Below are 21,373 nucleotides of genomic sequence, written 5' to 3' on the forward strand. Positions count from 1 at the left end.
CACAATGCAATCCCCCCCCCCCCATTTCTTTTCTATAATGGTCAGTAAAATGATTACCTAACACAACCATTTATTGTTTCATGATCAGACACCCAGAAAATATGCAGTAATGGATTGTAAAAATACACAATGCCGCAACATCATCGTATGAAAGAACCTCAGCTACCACTTATGAGACTTCATTTCTTAAAGATTTGGTCTTTAGGCTATGGCTACTCGGTGATGTTGGCCGCGTAATTGGTCATGCCACCAAAGATGACCGCACTGATAGGAGCACTGCTGCGTCATCCAGCCTGCCCCTTCCATTGATTATCATTAGAAAGTGCAGGACAGATGATGCTCTTAAAAGGGTTATCCAGTGCTACAAAAACATAGCCACTTTTCCCCCTCTCTTGTCTCCAGTTTGGGTGTAGTTTTAAACCCAGTTCCATTGAAGTAAATGGAGCTTAATTACAAACCACACCTGAACTGGAGACAACAGTAGGGGGAAAAGTGGCCATGTTTTTGTAGCGCTGCATAACCCCTTTAAGGGTGCTCCGGAGCAGAGTTTACCCCGACTAACAGTGCAGAACCAGCGCCGAGGTGGAAGGTAAGAGACATACCTTCCTCCTCAGCATCCCCAGCACTATAGGAGGCTATCAGCAGGTTAGATTCATCTAACCTGTTGATAGTTCCCCTTTAAGACTCCTTCAAGAAATTGATCTGAGATTCATTTCTTGCTACTTGTGAGTTCCAGCAACTTGTATTGCATTGCAGCATGATCCTTGCCCTGGAACACAAGTGACCCATGTCACAGCCAAAGTCACAATGTGGCCGTAGATTTCATATCAATGCCGACAAAAGCTGCATCAAAATACTGGCAATTCAAGGTAAAATCACTTGGCTTTTGGCACCGTCCTTGGTAGATAATGTTGCCGCTTGTATTTTTCTTAATCCATTACATGTGCCGTAATGGAAGGTTGGACATTTTCAGGAATGAATACAAGCTTACTGCAAGAGAATGGATCACAGTATATGGCGGATGACATGGGTTTATGTAAGTAGGAAGATATAAAGATGTAAATGTCTTACCTGGATAGGATGGACTAGGGTTATTCATTCTTCTTATTAAACAGTTAGAGATGGTTGTAAAGTGAAGTGCAGCAGTGACAAGTGAATGGGAACATTGAATACATACCTGCTAACACCTTCTGCAAATGGGAGAAGGCCGATACCTGGTCCTAACATAAATCCATCTATACACTATGCTAGACCCCAGCCCTACTTACTTACCACAGTGAATGTGTCACCTAGATTTCTATTTTACTGGTTAGAGCCAGATACTATAACATGCTCCTCTTTTCTAATTTTTACATTTTCCATTTTTTTTTTACTTTATTTTTTGAAACTTATTATATCCTATCAGGTGGTGGGCATGATTGAAGTCTACAAGAGTAATTGTTTTACATTGAGGGGCGTGTAGACTTAAAGGAGAAGTCCCTCCATTTTTAAAAGCTGGACCGGCCTCGGGACCCCCACCTGAAGGCATTTTCCCCTATGTCGGGATGATGTCACAATTTGGGGGGGGGAGGCCTGATGGAATGGCGGTGACCAGCCCCAGTCACTGACTGGCTGAGCGGCCAGTCCATCATCCGGGTCGTGAAGTGTGCAGCACCAGAGACCCCAGAGCCTGGCAGGGGTCCCAAGGCTGGTCCCACCACTCACCTTGGGAACCTTTTAAAATAAATATCCTCTGGTATAGTGTTTAATTTTCCCGCATATATTTAGTGTGCTGAACAGAGAAATCTAAAAATATACTACACACTATACTTTTTGTTTATAGAATTTTTCATCCCTTTTGTTGTGTTTTTTAGGTTCATGGCAGTCAGTCTGCAGCCTATCCTAGACTAGGTTCTCCTAAGCTCATCTATAGAAGATGAAAAACACCTGAAAAACATTGAAAAATTGTCTATATACAAAAAAACAACACTTGTAGAAAAATAAATACGGGACATTCATGTTTATTTACAAGCCAAAAAAAATTCAGCGGGGAGGAAACCTTATCCTGGCAACTGACAGGAACGTAATGATGATTTCAATGTGGCAAAATAAACCCATTAGTGCGGCTATCGGCCATGCCTATCTTCACTTAATCCACCATAAATAAACAGTCTGGAAACGCTCAGATGTCTGTGTTTTCTTAGGACAGCTGCCAGAAAAGTTTCGAAATCTGATGTGTTGTAGCTGTATATGTTGCCCAAGTCAATCAGTCTAAACCCGGAGGTATTTCCTGACCCTTCTAGAAAGAGATGTTCTAGTCTACATGTGTTTGTCAAGGGGATTAACCAAAGATGGCCATACCTATTAGATAAGTGTCCGAACCTTTAGGCTATGTTCACACACTGTCAAATTGACATCCTCTTAGCCATCATTTAAAATCAAATAATGTCCGTTATTTGTATAATAACAGCTGTATTTTCATTAAATGACCACCAACAAAAAACGATCGCCATTTTGACAGCGTGTGACCATAGCTTATTCGGAGAACCCCTATCTTTTCTGATCCTCCCTTACTTGGCTGAGTATGCATGAGATTTCAATGGAGAGAGGTAGGTAAGTGGGTGCCATACTTCTCTGGTAGTGGCTTATCTCCAAGGAGAACAATAGGATCAGACATATTGAATCTAGCTGCCTGATCCTTCTATTCTCCAACATCATCTGCCAACGAGTTTGGGTTTGGCCAATGATTACGATATTAAATGTGGTTGGCCAGCTTCAGTCAAGAGTGATGGTCAATAAATATAAAGTTTTACTGAAACATGTAATAGTCCATTAACAAGGAAATGATGCAGAAAATTAGTTCGCACTTTACTACCATCAAATGTAGACGGTGACTTGGCACTTGCAGTACAGTGGATGTTTATGAATAATCAAGCACATTCATCAACAAGGGGGTTATTTATAACGAAAAAAGTAATAGTTTAATCCTACTTAGTTCACAGCATGATTGTAGTATGGCACAACACGTCTGAAGTACTGGGGTAGCGGAGGCAACCAAGAAAGCTAAGGGAATGGGAGGATTTCAAAACTTGAAGTGCTTTGGAATTAGGTGGTTATTCAGGATTAGAAAAAAACAGCTACTTTCCTGCAAAAACAGCACCAGCCCTGTCATCAGGTTGTGTGTCATAGTACAGTTCAGCTCTATTCACTTCAATGGAACTGAACTGCAAAACCCCACACCCAAACTGAGGACAGGAGAGGTGCTTTTTGTGGAAGAAAGTGGCCATATTTTTTTTTTTAGACCTGGATAATAGCTTTAAAGGGGTACTGTAGGTGGGGATTATTTTTAGGGTAGGCCGGGGAAGGGGTGAAAATAGAAACCGCCGGCCACTTACCTCTCCGGTTCCAGTGTCGGGTCCCGAATCACGCTGCCCTGTTCTCCCGTCTGGCCTAAGTGGAAAAGAAAAACTTCGATACTTGTAAACAGCGCTGTCCCAGAGAATGTCCAAGGCTACACCAAAGTAGTGGAAAACAAATTCATATTTATTGTAGAAGCACAAGGTTTACGCGTTTCAGGAGTTACATAATCTCCCTTCATCAGAACAATGCACTGTTCTGATGAAGGGAGATTATGTAACTCCTGAAACGCGTAAACCTTGTGCTTCTACAATAAATATGAATTTGTTTTCCACTACTTTGGTGTAGCCTTGGACATTCTCTGGGACAGCGCTGTTTACAAGTATCGAAGTTTTTCTTTTCCACTTACTCCAATACGGGCCCCTGTTTGGGAGTATCCCGTTCACGATACATCTGGCTGCAGTCCTCAGCTTCCTTTGCTACCTTCTCCATACGGAATTCTGGATACCCCAGTGGGGTGATATGCTTACAGCCCAAGGGGCTATTAGGTGAGTGCAATTGTTCACTCTTTGTCTGGTCTGAGTCTGCCACAGTAAGACACGAGGCGCCGGTGCCCTTGTTTTTTCCTGTTTTATTTTTTAGTCTCCCGTCTGGCCGTCGCTTCCTGGTCTGAGCTGTCAGGAGTCCCGCCTCGGCCGCTGAATAGCTGAGCTGCCTTGAGACGTTACGTCTCAAGCCGCAGCTCAGACCAGGAAGTGGCAGCAGGACGGGAGAACAGGGCGGCACGATCCGGGACCCGACGCTGGAACCGGGGAGGTAAGTGACTGACGGCCTCTATTTCCACCCCTTCCCCGGCCATACCCTAAAAATAACTCCCGCCCGGAGTACCCCTTTGAGGGGCTGATTATTTACCAAATCAGACAGATATCTGGAATATTCTTAATGAAATATTGAAATATAATTTTAATTTTCTAAAATAAACTGAAAACTCAAAAATAAATTTGCTAATAACACAAATGACTGCACACCGGAGACTCATCACCATAGAACATCACAGGAGACCAGGAAGCATCTATGCCATAGTAGCAATATCATGATATCAAAAGCATCCAATGTACGTGTTCACTACCACCACAATACACAGCGTACACATGGACAGAAATGAATGGCCATAGAAATTGTCCATAGTGCATCCGCGGCATTGGTTGTTTTGTCAGCAGTAACACAATGCTACGTAGCTACTTTAGTCTTTATCATGAGCTAATTTGTATGTTTTTCAGGTACTATTTTCGGGTAACTATATGGTAACTGGTTATATGTATTTTTTTACAGTAGTATTTTCTATTTGTGTTGTTTACTTTTACTTTTTTAGGGGACTTTCACTACTGTTTTTTAATAAAATGTACTGTCTATGCAACAGTACCTAAGGTATACCTGGGGGCTTTTATTAGGGCCAGGACTATTTCAGGTGTGTTACAGAAGGAGGACGGCCTCCTGTGGATAGGGGACAAGTAAGTATTAATTGAAGGACCCCTTTAAGTGGTTAAATGGCCTGGGATTGGAGATTTTTTCCAGTCCTAGCCATTAGTATTAGAGGTCAGCAGCCAGTCCCCGCCATCCTCCGGCAGGTGACAGCTATTCCTACATGTTTGTCTGGATGAAGAAAGGAGATCCTTTTCCCATCTAATATCTATGTGACAATGTAAACAGAGGTTAAAGGGTATAAGCCTTAAGTTTTAACGGCATAAGTGTGTGTGTGAACGTGCACTTACAGTAAGAATATATTGTTGCCCATAGCAACCAATCACAGCTCAGCTTTCATTTTTTTTTTTTTTTTTTTTTAAAGCTGAGATTTGATTGGTTGCTATGGGCAACATTGGACATTTATCCTGTAAGACTGCTTGATAAATCTCCTCCATAGTATTTTATCCAGTGATAACAGCTGTTCACAGTGATTTCTAGCAAGAAAACCACCTAGCCGTCAGCTTGCGGCTGGCTTTATATACAGTAACATGGTCAGTAGAGATAAGCGAACCTCGAGCATGTACGTATTCTTCTGAACCCGAAATGTCCGCAATTCGTTCCCGGTGGCTGAAGAAGACGGATGTAGCCCTAGGGAGTCCTGGAAAACATGGATACAGCTTATGGCCTATGGCTTTGTCCATGTTTTCCAGGCAGCCTTAGGGCTGCATTCAGCTTCTCTAGCCACCGGTTATCAGATGTAGAGAGTTCAGGTTCAGATGGACCCGAATGTGCTTGAAGTTTGCTTATCTCTATTGGTCAGTATTAGAGATGAGCGAACCGGGTTCGGGTTCGAATCCATCTGAACCCGAACGTTCGCCTTTCGATTACTGGTGGCTGCTGAACTTGGATAAAGCTCTAAGGTTGTCTGGAAAACATGGATACAGCCAATGACTATATCCATGTTTTCCACATAGCCTTAGGGCTTTATCCAACTTCAGCAGCCACCGCTAATCAAATGCCGAACGTTCGGGTTCGGATGGACTCGAGCATGCTCCAGGTTCGCTCATCTCTAGTCAGTATATAATCTGTATTTTAGTATTTTTAGCCAAAACAGGAGTGACACCAACACAGAGAGAAAATATAGAGAATAAATCAGCACCTTTTTCTGTGTTTTGGTCTTACTCCTGGTTATGGCTAAGTCTGCAAGTACTGTAGCTTCATCTGTGCTATAAAGTCTACCGTACATCACCTCATAATATAATAAAATACCATGAAATGCCAAGCGAAGAAATACATAAATAAAAGAAAAATCTGTTTTGATCATTCTGGGTCTCACTCCTGAGACCTGCTGCGATCCTGAGATACAGAAAGTGCAGTGTAAGGAAATGTGTTACAAATCTGACAGATCTGATCGATATCACATACTCCTCCTCGCTGTATCTTTTGATTGCAGATGGTTTCAGGAGAAGAAGGCAAAACTTATTGCAAATGACTGCCACACTTTACATTCAGGCTTATTGCATCAACAATGAAAAAGCAAACTGAACACTTACGGCCTATAAACAATACAAAAAAGATATCATAGGTGGGAAGGTTAGATACTTGGATTCCAGGCTGTGACTGCAGACAGTTTACGGCTATGTTCACACTATGCTTTTTAGCTCTGTTTAAAATGACATCTGTCATTTTGAGTCTAAAATAACGGACATTATTTAGCAGCCTGGCCTCCCCTTGAGTGGTGTTTGTACATTATTCTAGTTTTGGGTTACTAATTGGTCTTGACATTGGGTGTGACATTGAATTTAATAGTAAAAACGGAGAAAGAACGGTGACAAAAGAAAAACTCTGTGTGATCAACTAATAAAAAACGTCAGCTGTTTGCAAAAGACGTCCGAAAACAATTGTCATGATCATTATTTTGACGTCCGCGGCGATTATGTCCGTTATTCAATACATTGTGTGCATTGGACGTCCGTCTTTCCGTTGACTTCAACGCATTGCATTGCAGTCATTAAAATCGCAGCAATAACGGACGTTATTTTAAATTGCAAAATCGGCTGCCATTTCTCTATTTTTGACGTTGTGTGAACATAGCCTATCAGTGCAATGATAAAACCTAAAGCCTTATACTGCAGCACATAGGACCCAACCAATGTACTATACATATACAAGGTTATGTTCACATATTTTATATCACAATAATATGATTTTGGGGGGTGTCTATTGGCTATTTGTATGTATTCGAGTGCCAGGACTGGCCTCCAATATTTCATCCATCTATCCCACGTATTGGGGTTAAAATCTGTAGAATTCAGCTTCTTGTTGCTCCATGGCTATATTATTAAGCTATCTGTTATATAGTATGTATATATAGTTATATAGTATATAACACTATTTTGCACCAATTTGCTGCTTTCGTTTTTATGTTATCTTTAGAAATGAGAAAACTTACAATAAGTTCAGGTTTGCTCGATCCTGAACGCTCTACATTTGAATCCCGATGGCTGGAGAAAGTGGATGCAGCCCTAGGGAGTCACAGAAACTATAAGTACAGCCATAAGCTATGGTCCCACACAGTATTTTTGCTCAGTATTTTACAACCAAAACCAGGAGTAAATTGGAAACACAGAAAGGCTATGTTCCCACATTGTATAAATTGAGCGGATGGCCGCCATTTAAAGGCAAATCATTACTGTTATTTAAAACAATGGCCGTTATTTCCCATTTAATGGCGGCCATCCATAAAATTTCAGCAGTGTGTGAATATAGCCTTTCTGTGTTTCCAATCCACTCCTGGTTTAGGTTGCAAAATACTGAGCAAAAACACTGTGTGTAAACATAGCCTATGGTTGTATCCTTATTTTCCACTTTATCCATTCTCTCCAGCCATCAGGAATCAAGTGCCGATGGTTCGGGCTCAGACGATATTGTGATATTTGTAATGATATTACATTCATGTATAGGCTATTGTATGCAACACTGTACAATAATTCTATCGAGACGTTGCACTGCAAGAGTTATTATGATCATTATAATAGTCTATATAATAAATGTTCTCTTACTTTGAGAAGACACTGACGGAATGGAGATTATAAAGCCGAGGATTAGGGGGACGCTGTAGATCTTCATTTCAATGGTAATAAACACCTGGGCGTAATACCTGTATTATAAAGACACAAACCTGTAAGTAATAATAACAATACATAATAGTAAGGTAGTGTAGTATAGTATTCGGACGTGGTGCATGCCGCTCGGCGATCAGCGATCACATCAGCCTTATCAGTATACAGTAGACATGTTTTCCCACTCACCTTGTTTGGGAGATGTACAGGAAATTTGGCCGGGGAGAATCTTTCTAAGCTTATATAGTCCTGGAAATATTGCATCTTTGTCAGACCAGGAAGAAAAAAAAAAAAGGAAAGTGGGTGTTGACTACTCACTTAATGAAAGTTAACTTTCCACAAGTGCTGGAAAATGTAGCCGAGTAACTAGAATTGAGCAATACGGTGAATCACTTTTAGCAAGTCACCATCTGAAATATTTCTATAGTTAATTGATCTGAAATGAAATATTTCCAGAGCCGTAAAATGCTGATAAGGTGTAAAAAGTCTTTGATTTCTGCTATTTTTTGCATATTTGTTACTTTATTGCTTCGAATCCACAGTTACACTTTCCAACGCCAACTAGCTCTCAGGGAAAGAATAAGTTAAGAAGATATTGTCATAGAGAAAGGTCAAAATTTTTGATTGGTTGGGGTCCAAGTGCTGAGACCCCCTGTGACTGCGGAACAAGTGGGGAGAAGAAGCCTGCTGAGGGTTGTTTCCTCCCACTTTTGCGCTGGGACCGGGGCTGAGGTGGTCGAGGGAAAAGACGTCCACTCACCACCCCGGTTCTAGCGGTGGGTCCCGCATTGCGGCGCTCCGGTGCCCGGTTCCCGGCCGCTTCCGGGTGTCTGACGCGGGCCCGCCTCCTTCACTGAGTGGCTGAGCAGACCTGAGACATCACGGCCGGGTACCGCTGGAACCGGGGAAGTGAGTGGACGTCTTTTCCCTCAGCCACCTCAGCCCCGATCCCAGCGCAAAAGTGCCCCCACGCTGGAGTACCCCTTTAACATTTGACATGTTAGACAAAATGTCAAAAATTTAATACTTTGACTTGTCATAGAGACTTACCAAAAGTTTTGATCGGTGGGGGTCTGGGTGCTGAAGCCTCCCCCAATCGCTAGAACAAACATGAAAAAGTGCAAAGGTTTCTCCACAGGTGAGTGGATGTCTTTTCCCTCGGCCACCTCAGCCCCGGTCCCAGCGCAAAAGTGCCCCCACGCTGGAGTACCCCTTTAATATCGGATTGGTTCTCAGTCCTGTGACCTGCTGCAGTCACTAGTTACAAGTGGAGGAAAAGTGCAGCCGAGCGCATCACTCCATGTCTGACTTGACTTGAAGCACGCTTTCATTTTTTCACCCACAGAACCACATGAGTTTTTTTTTTTGCAACAACAATTGCACTTTGCAATGACAGACTTTAACATAAAATATGCTGCGAAACAAAAAATAGTAAACTTTTTTTTCAATAATAAATATTTCTATATGATTTTTATAACGCTTTTATATTTTGGTTTATGGGGCTATTTGAGACGTCATTTTTTGTGTCATGATCTGTACTTTCTATCAGTAGCTTGTGACTTTGTATGCAACTTTTTGATCGCTTTTCATTCATATTTTTTCTGGGTGTGATGTGATCAAAAATCAGCAATTTTTCCATTTGGCAGCTTTTTGCATTAATAGTTTGGGTGATTTCATATGCGGCAATATCAAATATTTATATATATATATATATATATATATATATATATATATATGTTTTTTTATTATTATTATTATTTGTTTTTAATTTATTTAAAAATTGGAAAATTTTAGGGGATTTACACTTTTATTATCGGATTTTTTTTTTTAAACATTTATTTTTAGTTCCTCCAGGGGACTCCTATTAGCAATACCATGATTGTTCATAGAGATGAATGCAGTACATATGTACTGCATTGATCTATGTTTTCTGGGCTCGATTGCTTTAGGATGCCCTAGACAGCTTGAAGTGATTGCCAAGCCGGAACAGTGGTAGGAACCCGAAGAGGACCTGGGCTGTAAGTATAACAGAACGGCTTGAGCCTTCTCTATACCCCTTTAAGAGCAAAAAGACATAAGTTTATGTTCCTTTTTTTTGTAAAGGGTTAATATTAAAAAGCATAAAAAATCAGGTAAAGCAGTGTATGCAATCCTAGGTGACCTGTGCTATACAGGGTTTTTAGGGCTTTGAGGGATTGTTAATGACCTCATTCACTTTATTCGTATGTCTTCGAAACCTGATGCTTGTCGATTTGATTGTCAGTATGAAGTGTTTGGGGGTCTCTTTAGAGATAGAGGATGGGTGTGATGGAATTTCACAGCTCAACCCTTTTCTTCTCAGTGGAATAAGCCAGAGCAGTCTGGCTGCGGCTTACCTCCTCTCCATAGAGAACACAGGAGCATTTTATAATGCCAAACACTTGAAGGTTTTTCAGCTTTTGGTGAAATTTTAGGTTGGCACTAGAGATGAGCGAACCTGGAGCATGCTCGAGTCCATCCGAACCCGAACGTTCGGCATTTGATTAGCGGTGGCTGCTGAACTTGGATAAAGCCCTAAGGCTATGTGGAAATCATGGATATAGTCATTGGCTGTATCCATGTTTTCCAGATAACCTTAGAGCTTTATCCAAGTTCAGCAGCCCCCGCTAATCAAATACCGAACGTTGGGTTCGGATGGACTCAAACCCTAATCCGGTTCGCTCATCTCTAGTTGGCACTAAACCTATTGCAGAAGTTTGATGAACCTTTTTGGAAAAGTTTGTTCATCTCTATTGGGAATATTTGTATGAGGATAAAAAATACCTGAGTGAAAAAGAAAGAAGTTATTGAAATATGTCTTGAAGGATGTACTAAGCCATCTCTAAGGATTTGTGATTTCAATAAACAGTAGAAGAAACCAGACAAATCACTCAGGAACTCCATGGGGGACATTTACGAAGCATCCGCCCAAGGCGTTCACTAGGGAGAAGGTGCAGATTTGCCCTTCTCTCTGGCGTACCCCTCCCATGAGCCCCGCTCGCCTGATGCGCCTCTTAGTGAATCCTGCTGGGGAAAAGGGGGCGGGGCCTAATATAAGACCGGCGTACCACTGTTTCGGACAGTTGAGGAGTCATATTTGGGGTTATTTGTTACTATTGCACTCCATGGTAGAGTTCAGTCTAATACTTGTGCTCTGATGCTATTAATTCTTTTGTGATTTGTGGTAATTTTTTAGCATTTCTGTAGCTTTTTTTTTTTTTTTATTGGATTTTATTATGTCTTTTGATGAATTTTGTCAACACAATAGAACTATTTTTTAAGAAATTACGCCCATAGTGCTTTTTGTGTGTTGATATGTTGTAGTGTTTTTTTTCTTTTCTTTTTTTTTAATCGTATGTAGTAGATAAACAGTTAAAATTTTATGTACAGGGGTATTTGTATATCCTTGGCTTTATTATTGTTGGTGGGTTTACCTTGAACCTTTTTCTAAAATACCGGCAGTTCTATGGGGTATTGTACACTTTCTGCGCTAGATGACATTTTCAGGCAGTGGAACAACGTCTTCTGAAGTTGAACAAGTAAATGCCAATTTCCTACAAGACAAGAATGGCCCAAAATAGGTGGCTTGGTCTTTTCTATCTCTACCATGTAATGTCTAACAGGCTTTTTTGGTAAGTAATCTTGACCAAACTTGGGAAAACATATAGGGGGAGATTTATCAAACTGGTGTAAAGTAGAATTGTCTTAGTTGCCCCTAGCAACCAGTCAGACTCCACCTTTCATTCCTCACAGATGTTTTGAAAAATGAAAGGTGGAATCTGATTGGTTGCTAGGGGCAACTGGGCCAATTCTACTTTACACCAGTTTGATAAATCTCCCCCATAGAGTTGAATGGGAAGTGGTCCAGCAGAGTTGGTTGGAAGCTGACCTAACCATGCCCTCCAATGGCAGGCATCTTTGTAGTCTGTTTGGTCCCCTATTTTAAAGGGGTTATCCGCTTTCTTCTAGAGACAGCACTGCTCTTGTCTCCAGTTTGGTTGCAGGTTTTGTAACTCAGTTCCATTGAAGTCAATGGAGCTTAATTGCAAACCACACCTGAATTGGAGACAGGAGTGGTGCTGTCTCTGGAAGAAAGTGGCCATATTTTTGTTGGATAACCCCTGTAACCTACTTCCACAAAACGAAAACGTTGTAGTTCAGTTGGACTTGAACCACCAGGAAGGTAGCGGGATTAGATCTTTGATGAAATGACACCACAGCATGATGCGGAGAGCAAAGGGAAATGTTACAGAACCCTTAGCAGTTCTGATAAAATATATTTTAAATCGTCAATGAGACTGGAGACTGAAAAGTTTTGTCTCAGATCACAACCAGATTTGGAGTTCCAGATATAGATGTAATATCCTCCAGGCAGAACGCTGTTCTATTCTCAGTTCAAGGAAGATCATCATTTTCATCTGGATGAATTGTCAGTCCACAGAAGGTCATTAGCGGACACAGATTTGTCTGAAGAGGTCATTACAGCTATATTGTGTGCCCACAGGCCGTCCACTACTAAAGTTTACTACAGAGTTTTGAAGATGTTTTTTAGTCTGGTGTCTATAAAGTTCATTTACGTCTCCATGTCTTCCTGTAGTTCTTCGCTTCCCTTAGCATGGTTTTGATGTCAGCTTAAAGGAAGAAGTCCGGCAAAAACTTTTATCAAAGCATTGTATTGCCCTCTAAAAGTTATACAAATCACCAATATACACTTATTATGGGAAATGCTTATAAAGTGTTTTTTTTCCCCTGCACTTACTATTGCATCAAGGCTTCACTTCCTGGATAACATATTGATGTCACTTCCTGGATAACATGGTGATGTCACTTCCTGGATAACATATTGATGTCACTTCCTGGATAACATGGTGATGGCATCATCCTCTCCAGCAGCCACAGCCCGCACAGCTCTGGGAGTCGGGGCGTGACATCACCATGTTATCCAGGAAGTGACATCACCATGTTATCCAGGAAGTGACATCACCATGTTATCCAGGAAGTGACATCACCATGTAATCCAGGAAGTGAAGCCTTGATGCAGTAGTAAGTGCAGGGAAAAAGCACTTTAGGGGCAATACAATACTTTAACCTGCCACTGACTGGCTGAGCGGACTTGAAACGTCACGCCTCAAGCCCGCGTCAGAGACCAGGAAGTGGCCGGGCAGCGCGGACTGGAGCCGCGCGATCCGGGACACACCACTGGAACCGGGAGGTAGGGGGGCATCATTGCCCTAATCCACCTCTTCTCCGGCCATAGGCAAAAAAGCCCCCCAGACTGGAGTACCCCTTTAAATTCACAGATCTGTTCTGCACAAAAAAAAAAGGATAGACAGTTCTTTAAGAGCTTCAAACATGATGACAACATTGTAGAAATGAACACAATAAATTATTTTAAGGCTTTTATGGAAAGCAGAAACACTAGTTACACTCAATGTCCTAAAGACAGGGATTAAAAACAGTTGCTTCCTCTTTGAGTATTTGGTTGGCAAAAGTTTGTTTTATCGAGCAGGTTTTGCAAAAGTTTGCTTGTTTGTCATCTTATCACCAGCCCTTCTACACGGGCTTATTTCTAGGACCTTAAAGGGATTATTCAGGTTTAGAAAAAGGCATGGGTACGTTCTTGGAAAAACAGAGCCACCCCTATCCCCAGGTTGTGTGTGGTATTACAATTTAACTCCATTCACTTTTATAAAAACCTAGCTTCAAAACTACAACCAAATTTTTTTTGTAAGACTGGATAACCCCCTTAAAGCGATCTGGCTCTAGGCAGGCACAGGGACAGGTGAGTAATGATAGAGCATTATGGTCCTCCCCTGCCCCTGACTTTTGAAAAATTCTTGAAAGTGCTGGACTTCTCCTTTAACTTAGCATACGCTATAGTCTGAAAAACAAACTAAAACAAATGTGACAAAATCAAAATTGTCTTTGAACCTTACTCTTTTAAAAAGACCCGCAACCTCCCCGATCTATCGTAGTAAATACTTACACTTACCATAAAATAATATGTCTAGACCATCATCTCTTACAGGACTGTGGTGGGACAGTCATCTGTTATTCTTACTAGAAATGTATGACTCAGTAAGCTACTAGGTACCAGGCACACATGTCTCTTGTCTGGCACCGCCAGCTCTGCAGGGGCACAACCCCAACTAATAACACCCAGTTGGCTATTTAGTCATACTACACTTCTAGTAAAAATAACAGAGCAACAGAACAACACAGATCTGTAAGAATAGATGATGCAGTATAGGGGGATAAAAAGATTGACTAAAACATCAAATTTAGGAGAAGTCACAGGTACTTTTAAGGCTAGGTTCACACTGTGTTTTTGCTGTCCGTTTAACGTGTACTTTAAGAGGATGGAATGTTCATTAAAATTGATGAGGAAAAAATGTAGTGTGAACCCGGTATTTATTATTACTGAAAACTCGATAGTCGGACAGCTTTAGTTATGCCTCCTCGTGGTCACAATGCATTTCCAAAAAATTCACAAAAGAAATGTTGCCGACAGTACTAAAGAATACCAAAAAAAAAACTAAGCTAAAGCTTGAGGCAAATCTAACCACAACTTTTAGGAAATAATAATAATAATAATAATAATAATAATAATAATAATAATAATAGTTGTTGTTGTTGTTGGTTGTTGTTACAATAATAACAACAACAGCAACAACAATAATAATATCAAACTCCACACTGTCCTTTAACACTTTCAGGACTGGGCTAACTTTGCTTATTTTTCACATCTGATCCTTTGCAGGTTTAACTATATGATAATTTACTGCCAGATTTGTTATGGACGTGGAGATAACAAATGTGTGCTGTTTTTTTTTTTTGTTTTTTTTTTTTAATTGATCAATTGCTCGATGTGGACATAGGAAATTGTGTGCTTAGTTATTTATTCATTCATTTATTTATTTATTTTCAGTTCATTTATTTTTTACTTTATTTATGAATTTCCAAATTTTCATATAAACTCATAATAAACATATAACTCATATAAACATAATTTAGCAAAAAAAAATTTTTTCCATTATAGAATTTCTTACATATCAGATGAAAATATCTTTTCACTATATGGCTATGTTCACACAACGTCTTTTAGGCCCTATTTAAAATGATGTCTGTTATTTTGAGTCTAAACTAACGGACGTCATTTAGCTGTCGGGCCTTCCCTTAGTGCAATGACGGCTGTTTGTACATTATTCTAGTTTGGTTACTAATTGGCCTTTGGGTGTGACTTAATTGAAAAGTTCATTGAATTTAATAGTAAAAACATAGTAAAAAAGTAAAATAGTCAAAAATTAAAAAAAAGAAAGAATGGTGACAAAAGAAAAACTGTGTGTGAACAACTAATAAAAAATGACAGCTGTTTGCAAAAGACGTCCGAAAATAATGATCATGAACATTATTTTGACGTCTGCGGCAATAATGTCCGTCATTCAATACATTGTGTGCATTGGACGTCCATCTTTCCATTGACTTCAATGCATTACCGTTGCAGTCAATTAAATCGTAGCAAAAATGGACGTTATATTAAATTACAAAAGCCGCTGCCTTTTATCTATTTTTGACGTAATGTGAACATAGCCTATTTCTTTTCCCAGGTCCACATTTGCTCCTGGTCATCCCTCTACTCTGAATAATTTTGATAATGACTAGGGCTATGTTCACACAATGTCATACAAAAGGCGGCCCCTTTAATTTAAAATAAAGTCAGTTTTTGCCGCGATTTAACTGACTGCAACGGCAATGCATTGAAGTCAATGGAAAGACGGACATCCAATGCACACTATGGGGGACATTTATGAAAGAGTGTAAATATACACCTGGTGTAAACTACCCAGAGCAGCCAATCACGGCTTTTCTTATTTTCTCCCAGAGCTGAAAGCTGAGCTGTGATTGGTTGCTGTGGGCATTTTACACCAGGTTTATATTTACACCCTTTCATAAATCTCCCCCTATGTGTTGAATGACGGACGTCAAAATAATGTTCATGTTCATTATTTTAGGACGTCTTTTGCAAACAGTGGACAATTTTTTTATTAGTTGTTCACATACAGTTTTTCTTTTGTCACCGTTCTTTCTCCGTTTTTACTTATAAATTCAATGGACTTTTCAATTAGGTCACACCCAAAGGTCAATTAGTAACCCCAAACTAGAATAATGTATCAACAGCCGTCATTGCACTAAGGGGAGGCTAGACAGCTAAATGACGTCATTTTAAACAGAGCCTAAAAGACATTGTGTGAACATAACCTAAATGTGACATTATGAGGGAGATAATCAAAATCTCATTCTTACACAGTGTAAACTAAAATGCACCCAATTTTTAACCCTTTAGTGACCAAGCCAATCTGAGCCTTTTTGCTCAACCCTTTTACGTCATCTTTTTTCATCATGACATTCTAAGAGATATAGCTTTTTTATTTTATTATTATTATTTTATGTTGTTATTATTATTATTATATATATTTTTCCCCCCCGACATCGTTGTATGAGGGTTTGTTTGTTGTGGGGCAAGCTGTACTTTTTAATAAAACCATTTTGGGTTTCATATGACTTTTGAATATTAACTTTTTTGGGTGTGATAATGAAAAAAATCTGACTTTTTTCTCTATTTGTCTCTGTCACTTAATGATTGGGATCCCCACAGCATGATTGCGGGGGTCCCAATCATTTCCCCTGCCAATTGGAGTTGTTCTCCTTATCTTTGTGTGGTCCAATCAGCAATGTTCCCATAGAACCTGCTACATGTGAATAGCGCTGATAACACTGTTTAATGCTATGCAATGGCACAGCATTGAACAGTGTATGCAATCCAATGATTGCATGTAATACTCTCTTAGGGGACTAATTTGCCAAAGCTTTCCCCAATAAGACATGGGAACGCCCAAAAGTTAGAAAATTGCATTATTTTCTTAATTTCACCCTATAAATAATATTTTTGGGGTTCTGTGATACATTTTATGGTAGATTGAAGGTGCCATTACAAAGTACACTTGATCCTGAAAAAAACAAGCTCTAACGTGACCCAGTAGATGGAGAAATAATAGTGCTATAGCTCTGGGTCCTGAAGGGGTTAAATCTATGCCATTCACTATGCAGTAAAAGTAACATTATACTTTTATTCTCTGGATCAGTAAAATGACAGCGATACCATTTTTTTTTTTCTTTTTAAGTTTTAGTTTAATACTATCCAAGACATGTAATTTTTTTTCTTTTTCTGTTATTGTAGCTGGATGGAGGCTTGTTTTTTGTGGAACAATCTATAGTTTTTATTGGTATTATTTTTCGATACATACAAATTTTTTACCACATTTTTTTCCCTCTATTTTTTGTGAGAATTAGCAAAATAACTGTATTCTCAATTTTTGACCACATTTTTTTCACTGTTTGACATGAATAATGGTGTAGGTTGTTATGTACCTGGTGATACCAAATAAGGCTGAGTTCACAGTCCGTTTTTGCAATCCATTTTTTAATTCACTTTTTGCAAAAAAAGGATGGAAAAAACGGATGCATGGGTGTGCATCCTTTTTGATGCGTTTTTCTGTTGAATTCCATTATAAAAAAAAGATCAAAACGGATCCGTTTTTTTAGCATATACATACATGTAGTCGACCCCATTTTTGTGTTCGTTAAAAAACGGATGCTTTTGAGCCGTTTTTTTTTTTATGGAGTTCAATGGAAAAACAGATCAAAATGGATGCACACAATTGCATCCGTTTTTTCCATCCGTTTTTTATCCGTTTAAAAAAAAAAAAATGAGAAAACGGATTGCAAAAACGTGGTGTGAACCCAGCCTAAGCCTGTTTTAGTTGTTGTTATTACTATTATTGTTGTTATTATTATTATTATTATTATTATTATTATTATTATTATGTTGTTGTTGTTTTATTAATTTGATAAGGGTAATTCATGCCTTTGTGTGTGTGTGGGTGGGGGGGAGTCATTTTTATTTTATTTTTTACTTTTTAACTATATCCATAAGGATAAACTTTAACTTGAAATTGTAGTGCAGTGTATTATGGCTGTCAGGATTTTGCTGACAGGCAATGTATACAGATATGTCTCTGGCATATATACAAGCATATATCTGGCAGGCCTGTGATTGAACTGCAATGGCACATACTAGCTGCGGACATGAGTGGTGCTGTTTCTGGATTTTTTCTAATCCTGAATAATCCCTTTACCTATGGGATCCCTTTTTTTTCTCCCCCTTTTAGCTGCGTATAGCACATATAGTCATCAATTTATCTTTAAGTAGAAAACATTGAAACGACTTAGGTAAGAATAAAATAGCCAAGGTTAGCAAACCAAATAATATCTGGAGAAGTTTTCTCTGGTGTCATGTTCTGGCCGCATCCAGTACCCGGATTAGGGATTTGCAATAGTTACTAATATTTTGAATATATCTTATATTAGGGAAGGTCATGTTCCTCCAGTATCCTGAATGTCTCCTTGTCTAGCCAAGATGGTTTCTTAGGAAGCTTGGTATTTCTTCACTCCGGCATAACATGGGAATGAGTAAAGTCTGGAGTTCACATTGAAAAATATTTGTTCATCTTCCTAGAACATACTATATGATAAAATCATGCGACAGGAATACAGGAACTGAGATTCTTAAAGGGCTATTTTAAAATGTTGGATTAAATTAAATAAGAAAGTATACACATATTTATTTTAAAGTATTACTCATTTAAAGGGCACTATATATATATATATATATATATTTAATACTGCTTCTACACGCTATATACCAGTTCAAACAAAAAATGTGTACCATGTATATACACTACTTTGTTCATACGCATATTAAAGGAGAAGTCCGAGAGAAGCAATTTTTTTAGCAAGTGCTGGGGGGGGGGGCGCGAATAAAAGAAATACCATGCTCTTACCTCCCTTGTTCCAGCACTGGTGGGCACGTGTTGCCATTCTGGTGCCCGGGTCCCTGGTCACTTCCTGGTCTGGGCGAGGACCCGGGTCGTGACATGTGTGGTCCACTGACCTAGTCAGCGGCCATAGCAGGGTTCCGACTTATGATGAGTGCGGTCCGCTTAGCCAGTCAGCAGACGAGTTTTGCCAGTCTTACCCAGTGGGTAAGACTGGCAAAAAGTACATAAATAGATGAATGACCCTTAAAATAAAATACATGATGTAGGGCACAATAAGGAGGAGAAGAAGGTGATAAATAACAACAGTAAATGGAATGTGTCTAAATGGCCAAATATACATATACTTGTATACCTGCAGCCACCCCACCGTATAAGCCAACGCATGTTTTGCATAGCTTTATCAAGGGGTCTTGACTAGGGATGAGCGAACCGAACCGTAACGAACCAGATTCGTTACGAACTTCGCAAAAAGTTTGGTTCATCACCGAACCGAACTTTGAGAAAATTCGTAACGAATCTGGTTAAAATAACAATAACAAATAAAATCAAAGACATCCAAGACATCTTTAGAAAGTGATGCAAACACCTCTGGAATGCATCTGGGAAAGCAGGGAAACAGTATTAGAGGAATCGGCATTACGGGGTTAGCGATCCTCTGCAGTAATGCCGACTCCTCTAAAGGTTAATATATTTAATTAATAAAACACATTTTCGTTGTAATAAAGTCACTTTCATTGTTCAATAATTTAATTAAAACGAATCCATCATTGTGCAATTAAATATACTGTTAAAATAAATATATATATATAAATAAATGTATATTTATATATATATTTATTTATTTATTTACAGTATATTTAATTGCAAAAGTATAGATTCGGTTTAATTAAATTATTGAACAATAAAAGTAACTTTATTACAACGAAATTGTGTTTTATTAATTAAATATTAATTATTACAGGAAGCTCTATTCAAGCCGTTAATTCATATTCCCGGTAATAGAGCTTTCTGTAATAATTAATAATTTACTTTAATTAAAACATCAAATGCTTCTTCTAATTATGCTATCACAATAGCATTATTAGAACAAACATTTTGATTCATATGTGTGCTCAGCTGATTGGCTGAGCGCACATGTAAAGAGCCGGTCTGCAGCACAGTGACTTCATTGTGCCGCGGACCGGAGAAGACGGAAGATAGACGAGAGAAGATCAAGACATCGGAGAGTGAGTATAAAGCTCTCCCCACCCCCTCCCCAGCACTGCACCCATCTCAGCAAGGAAGGGGGTCACTTAACCCCTTCCTTGCTGGTATGGGTGCAGTCTGACATCAGTCTGGCCCCCAAGGGGGCCTTAACCCCTTGGGGGCCAGACTGTAAGCAGCGATCTGTAAAGATGCTGCATACTGTAAGGTGCACAGCACCACTCACAATGATGGGTGTTGTGCTCCTGTTTGTGTGTTTTTTGTGTGTTTCTCCCTTTTTGTTTTTCAGATATCGCTATCCTGTGGATTACATCAGATTCGATGGACTACGTCGATGACCAGCGGTTGTTTGGATTTTTTTTTTTTTTTTAAATAAAATGGTCAATGAAGGGTGTGGAGGTGTTTTTATTTGAATAAAAAAAATTTTTCACTTGTGTCTTGTCTTTATTTCTTTACTTTATAGACTTAGTAGTGGAAGCCTATAAAATGGCTAACACTAACCCCCCATTATTACCCCAGTACCCAATGCCACCAGGGGTACTGGGAAGAGCTGGGTGCCAGTGGTCCCGGAGCATCAAATTTGGCACTCCTGGACTGGGCGGCAGCAAGCTGGTAATATTTAGGCTGGGGAGGGCCTAAACCAGTGGCGTAGCTACCATAGAGGCAGGGTATGCAGTTGCTATGGGGCCCGTGCAGGAGGGGGGGGCCCGGGAGAGAAGGTAAGAGCGTATGTCCTTCTGCTTAACCCCTTATGTACTGTAGTGTGTAAGTGACCCATTGTTTACTTACATGCTACAACACAAAAAAGGGTTAACAAGCAAAAGACCGAGAACTCTGCTTCACTGCACTGTTAACCTCTGACCTCTGTTTTCCTGCTGGGCAATTAAGTAGGAAAATATGCAGAGGGGGTTATCAGTGCACCAGCAGTAAAGCAGATATCTCCTTGTCTTCTGAACGTTGGGTCACTAACACACTGCAGTACATAAGGGGTTAAGTAGAAGGTACTGTATCTATGTATTTAACCATAAGGGCTCCTAATGGGCCCTTATAGGTAAAAATAGTGGACTGTCATAGCAAGCAGCCATTGGCTATCTGCTCTGCCAGTCACTCTTGTGGCTGCAGCCAGGATTCTGCCTCTGGCCACAAGAGATTTTATTTTTTTGGCCACATGACAGAGCCACTTAAAATGTTTTGCTATGGGGCCCTGTGAATCCTAGATACACCCCTGGCCTAAACCAATGGCTCTTCCCACCCAGGCTGCTGTTGCTTGGTTTTTAACCCGGCTGGTTATGAAAATAGGGGGAACCCTACTCGTTTTTTGTTTTTTTTTAA

The 21,373-nt window shown here is 39.8% G+C and overlaps 1 protein-coding gene across 1 annotated transcript in view; it reads right to left on the reverse strand.

Annotated features, from left to right (window-relative positions):
* PRG4 (proteoglycan 4) overlaps positions 1-21,373 on the reverse strand; it is a 98,112-nt gene that overhangs the window by 60,775 nt on the left and 15,964 nt on the right. Inside the window, 3 exon segments of the mRNA XM_069967959.1 lie at positions 7,863-7,938; positions 7,941-7,960; positions 8,112-8,186. Of these exon segments, the coding sequence (XP_069824060.1) occupies positions 7,863-7,938; positions 7,941-7,960; positions 8,112-8,186 (171 nt within the window).

This window comes from Dendropsophus ebraccatus, chromosome 4 (assembly GCF_027789765.1).
Source record: "Dendropsophus ebraccatus isolate aDenEbr1 chromosome 4, aDenEbr1.pat, whole genome shotgun sequence".
Lineage (NCBI taxonomy): Eukaryota > Metazoa > Chordata > Amphibia > Anura > Hylidae > Dendropsophus > Dendropsophus ebraccatus.